This window comes from Mobula hypostoma, chromosome 5 (assembly GCF_963921235.1).
Source record: "Mobula hypostoma chromosome 5, sMobHyp1.1, whole genome shotgun sequence".
NCBI classification, from domain to species: Eukaryota; Metazoa; Chordata; class Chondrichthyes; order Myliobatiformes; family Myliobatidae; genus Mobula; species Mobula hypostoma.
The window spans coordinates 15,638,906-15,644,905 of NC_086101.1; the positions used below are offsets into that span (position 1 = coordinate 15,638,906).

Sequence of the window (6,000 nt, forward strand, 5' to 3'; positions counted from 1 at the left end):
CATCGCTTTTTGAAGATGTGCCCGTCAGTGGAGAGGCTAGTGTCCATGATGTTGCTGACATAATTTGCAACCCTCGGCAGCCTTTCCCAATCCCGTGCAGACCCGGCCATACCAGATGGTGATGGAGCCAGAGTACACTCCATGGTACATCTGCGGACGTTTGCTCGAGCCTCTGGTGACGTGCCAAATCTCCTCAAATTCCGAATGAAGTCTAGCCTCTGGCGTGCCTTCTTTGTAATTGTATCTGTTGGGTGATCACCGGCACTTCAAAGCATTATGCTGCCAACTGCGACCACCAGGATCAAACCTGGGTCTCTAGCGCCATGAGACTGCGGCTCCACGCGCCACAATGCTGTGTGCCAGCTCCTATGTTGTAGGAGTTGTACAGCACAGACACAGGCCTGTCGTCCCAAATGGCCTTTCTGCCCATCCACAGTTCATCCCATTTGCTTTCATCGAGGAGAAGCAACGCAGACGGATTTGGAGTGCTCCACTGTCTCAACTTCCACTAAGGAGAATGAGAGGGCTGGGACCGTAAAGAACTTCCTGGAAGCTGAACCTAAAGTTAAACCTCCCCCATCACCATTTACAAAATAATTCACAAAACCGATCTCTGAATTGCTGAGGAGAATCCTGTTGCCTTGATAAGTCTTGCCCTCACTCAAATCACAGTTTCACGGCCAAAACTCTCCATGTCTCTGTCATATAGTCCCGCTCAAGAGTGCAGGGTTGGTAAATTGGTTTCTTATTGCCACATGTAATTGCAGTACAGTGAGGGGTGGCTGGGGGAAAAGTATTTTGCCTGCCACACGTACAGATAATTTCATTGCAACAATACACTGTCATACGGGGAAAGGCAATAACAATGCAGAATAAAGTGTTACAGTTAGAGAAGGTGCAGAGCAGGTGGCTAACAAGGTGCAAGTCATGGCAAGTAGATTGTGAGGTCAAGAGTCTATCTTGTCCTACTAAAGGACTGTAACAGTGAGGTAGATACTGTCCTTGACCCGACTTTCTCATCAGAATTGGATTTATTGCTGACTTGGATGATGGAAAGCTTATAATTGATTTATTTGGCACAGTGCAGCATGGTAGTGTAGCAGTTGGCCCAGCATTTTACCACTCCAGTTGTGAGATCGGGGTTCAATTCCTGCCCCTGTCTGTAAAGAGTTTGTACTGTGACTGTGGGGTTTCTTGCAGTGTTCCTGGTTCCAAACACACATGGTGAGAGTTGGTGAGTTGCTGGATCCGGAAGCACGCCCCCAGCACACCCTGGCTGATTTGATTTGATACAATTGATGCATCTCACTGTATGTTTGATGTTCTCTGACAAGTGAAGCTAATCTTCAGTAACAGCGGGATAGAAGCTATCCTTGAGCCTGGTGGTACGTGCTTTCATGGTTTGGATCTTGTGTCAGACGGGAGAGAAGGGAAGGGAATCAGAATCTGACTTATTATCGCTAGTTTAGATTATGTGAAAATTGTTCTTCTGCAGCGGTACAGTGCAAAGACATAAACTTAAAATTACTAAATAAATTGTACAAACCTGAAGGGAAAACAGGGCTGGCTGGTGGTGTAGTGGCATCAGCACTGGACTTCAAGGCAGATGGTCCTGAGTTCAAACCCAGCCAGGGCCCAACCTGGGCAGCAGCAGCATCTGTGCGGGAGATAGCCCTGGCAATCGACTTCCGTACCTTGCTGTGAAACCCCTATGGACCCTATGGTCCATGAGGTCACAAAGAGTCGGACTCGACGAAATGACTGAACAACAACAAAAGGAACAATGAGGTAGTGTTCATGGAGCATTCAGAAATCTGATGGAGGAGAGGAAGAAGCTGTTCTTGACTTGTTGAGAGTTTGACCTCAGGCTCCTGAACCTCCTCCCTGATGCTAGTAACAAGAAGGGGGCATATCCCAAATAGTGAGGGTCCTTAGTACAAGAAGATCAGGGGTGAGTGGGGTCTTTCTTTTATTGACATTAATTGGAGGGTTGCAGGACTGTTATCTATTTGGTGTGTGAAAGGACGTTAAATGAGAGGTTTCATTGTCTCTTCGAGGGTGTGAGGACCCAATGTGGGATGAATAAGAAATATAGCAAGAGATCATGAACTCTCATATTGAAAGAATATTTTTCTTCATAAATAGTTTATAACTTTGAGATGAATTGGACCATTCAGATTATATGATGTAGGAAATTGAGTGCGTTGATTGGGAATAGATGTGCTTGGGGGAAATGCACAACGGGAGTGTGGAGGTGTTTAGAGAACTCCTGCATTGGTTTCTGGATAAATGTCTTATTATAGGAATGGAATTGTCACCTTATTGTAGGAAGGAGGAGGGGGGCTTTAGAGAGAGAGTGCAAAGGAGATTTACCAGGATGTTGCCTGCACTGGACAGCATTTCTTGCAACGATAGCTTAAGTGAGCTAGGACTTTTTTTTGGCGAGGAGGATGATGAAAGGTGACTTGATAGAGGTGTACAAGATGGTAAGGGGCATAAGAAATGGTTAATACAAGGAGACATAACTTTATTGTGTTTGGAAGAAAGTATGCAGGGGGATGCCAGAAGCAGGTTTTTCCACACGGAGTGGTGGGTGCATGGAATGGCCTGCTGGGAGAGGCAGATACTTTGGGGACATTTAAGAAACTCTTGGGCACATGGATGAAAGTAAAATAGAGGGCTATGTGGGAGGGAGGGTTAGATTGATCTTAGACTAGGTTAAAGGGTCAGCACAACATTGTGGGCTGAAGGGCCTGTACTGTTTTTTTCTGTTCTATATTCTGATCAGCCGGAAGGTGCAACCACAGATTTAGCAGCATTATTTTTGCAAAGTCACACAAAGAATGGAGCATGTCCTACATAAATTAACACACTTATAAGTCCTTGTTAATTTATCAGTGAGCATTTTACCACTGACTTTAGTAACTTTCAGAAAAGATTGATGCCCCTTCCAAACAGGATCCTGTGACATAATCCTTTAATTCTTCCCTCATAGGGATTTAAACTCCCTGGATTAATACTGACATCATTAACTTGCCCAACTTTTCATCCAATTAACAGTTGGGCAGCTAGATGGATAGGAAGGGGTTGGAGCAGGTGGTCCCAACCTTTATGCCAATGATCCTTGCCATTAACCAAGGAGTCGTGGACCCCCAGTTAGGAACCCTTGGTTTAGAGGGATATGGATCAAACGCTGGCAAATAGGACTATTTTAATGGGCCACTTGGTCAGCATAGATGAGTTGGGCCAAATAGCCTGTTTGCCTGTTGTACAACTCTAAGTACATTGTGTAAAGCAAGCACCTACAGTCAGTAATTTGGCTGCCTGGTGCATGACTTCACTGGTGAATGCAAAAACCTCATGGCTTTCCTTCATTTCTCCACAGGTGGTGTGACTACAAGCCCGTGGTGATCGAAATCCACTGAGCCAAACATTCCAACAATTTCCCTGCTGCTCTTATCAACCGGAATTGTGCGAGGACCTGGAATTTCTACCGCAGAGCACAATGGGCATTTTATCTTAAAGGACAGTGAACAATATCCAGCAGAAAATGTTGGGGGAAGGAGGAGGCAGCGAGAACCAGCGGAGGTTTGGGGGTGGTGGTGTTGACCCTACCTCAGGTCACCTGCTGGAGAGTGAAGATTTGGAACCTGGATGGTGCGATCGCAATAAACATGAACAATTACAAAACTCATGAACAGCACCCCACGTTTCTGTGAGGAACTGTCTCCACCAGATTGGAATTGTTAACTCTTCCTCTCTGGCCAGTGGTAATGAGACTTGGTAAAGGGCACCCTAACTTCATGGTCTAACGTAATGTATGAGGATTGGTTCTAATGACCTGGGATTTAGGGTGTATATGGGGAGCAGCTGGTGCTAAATTTCTGAGTGGTTGCACTTTTAAGGTTTGTGATGCCTAATAGTGGCGACGAGTCTCTACCCCCTTTCTAATACCAACCCCTCTTCCTATACTACCCGCCCCCCCAACTGGGTCATGAGTCTCATCAGAACAGTGAGGATGTCACATCTGACCATGACTTCCCCACCATCTCAAGCTCTATCCTTGTGTGACTCCCCACCCTGATGGGAAGCAGAACAGCTTCAGCTCATCTGATTGTCTGAGACGGAGTTTTAAAAAAGTGTCGGGTGCTTTTCAAGCTATTAAACGAGGAAAAGATTATTATTTTTAGATGCTCTCCTGTTTGTTTTAATTTGTGAATTTCTTGAGGTTTCAGGAGAGATTGGGGATGGTTGTCTTGTTTTGCGATTCCACCTTGCTCTGCTCCTGTTGGACCTGGGGAACAAGGGTGACCTTAAGCCAACTATCCTGTTAAAGCTAGGCAACTTTCGTGCCTCGTGATTGTTGGGAACGGGACTTAACCTAAAGACGAGTAGCCTAAACTTTTGGATTTCCTGCTGGTTATGTACCAGACAAGTTGTCCCTTTTTCTCTTTCATTCGCCCCTGCCCCCACTTCCCACCTCTGATCAGTTTGGTTCAAGGAAAATAGGAATAAGTAGCCACATGTTTTTAATTGTTGAAATGTGCGGCTCCAGGAAAATCCCCAAAAGTTCCAGGATTATTCTTGGAGGATAATCAGCTTTTGCTGCTGTTTTCTGTTCTTCATGTGGCCCTCCTGATCCCAGTGGATTGGTGAGGGAGAAAGGGATCTTTCCAATGAGTTCAGAATTGTCCTGAGCTCATTCATGATGGGGTATGAAGAAGGGAAGAGGGGAGTTTGACTTGGCCCTTCTGAAGATGGGTGACAGAGAGAAGAAATGTTTGTGATCAAATATTTAAGTAAATTGGGATGAGAAAGCAGGAGCCATTCCACATTTGTCCTCCTCCCTAGGTGTTTCCTGTCCAAAGTTGCAAGCCCCATAGATGCCATCTTGGGTGAGGTGGCCGGTGATATAATTTGCCAGTTGAATTGTTGTGTTCTTGATCTTTTGTTCTCTCCTTGTATGATCTCTTCTTTCTTTTAGAATTGTTGCTGAGGATCTAGAAATCACAGCCCCTTTACGCCGAGATTTGTTTAATACTCTAAAGCCCTCTAGTGGGGGAGAGGGTTGTGGAGACGCCGTGTGAAGAATATTTCTGTGAAATATTTTTGGGAATGTGCTGCTTACAGGATTGACTCATGTTTCTGTGTTTCTGGAGAATGGACTTGATTTTATTTTTAGAAATTGTAATTTATCAATAAAATATCTTTTATTTAAAGAAAGTCTTTTGGAGGAAAATGTATTTTTAAATAAGTTTCATACATCAAAGTTGCTGGTGAACGCAGCAGGCCAAGCAGCATCTATAGGAAGAGGTGCAGTCGACGTTTCAGGCTGAGACCCTTCGTCAGGACTAACTTATTTTAAATAAGTTTACCATGTTATTAGCACTGGTTTATTAGATAAACCAAGATACCAAGCTTATCTTGCATACTGTTCATACAGATCAAATCATTACACAGTGCATTGAGCTAAAATAGGGTAAAATGGTGACAGATACAGAATAAAACAGAACAGCTGCAGAGAAAGTGCACTGGAGGTAAACAATAAGGTGTGAGATCATCATGAGGTAGGTTGTGATGTCACGAGTGTCTTATTGGACTCGAGAATTACCTAATACTCTATTCTTATAGCATCATCCATCATCAGGGACCTCCACCGCCTAAGACGTGCTGTCTTCCCACTGCTGCCATCAGGAAGAAGGTACAGGAGCCTCAGGACTCTCACCATCAGGTTCTGGAACAGTTACTACCCCTCAGCCATCAGGCTGTTGAACCAAAGGGGATAACTTCACTTGACTTCATTGAAATGTTCCCACAACTTATGGACTCACTTTCAAGGACTCTTCAACTGATGTTCTTGATATTTATTGCTTATTTATTTATTATTTCCTTATTTTAGTACTTGCACAATTTTAATTTATTTTGCACACTGGTTAAACACCCAAGTTGGTGCAGTATTTCATTGATTCTATTATGGTTATTGTTCTGTTGTGGATTCAT

General features: G+C 44.2%; 1 protein-coding gene across 2 annotated transcripts in view; it reads left to right on the forward strand.

Annotated features, from left to right (window-relative positions):
• LOC134346637 (early estrogen-induced gene 1 protein-like) overlaps positions 1 to 5,279 on the forward strand; it is a 34,704-nt gene extending 29,425 nt beyond the window's left edge. For both annotated transcript variants that reach the window (XM_063048103.1, XM_063048104.1), the window contains exon 12: positions 3,386 to 5,279. In XM_063048103.1, the coding sequence (XP_062904173.1) occupies positions 3,386 to 3,425 (40 nt within the window). In that variant the 3' untranslated portion in view covers positions 3,426 to 5,279. The remainder of the gene's footprint in view (positions 1 to 3,385) is intronic.
• Positions 5,280 to 6,000: the final 721 nt, after the last annotated feature.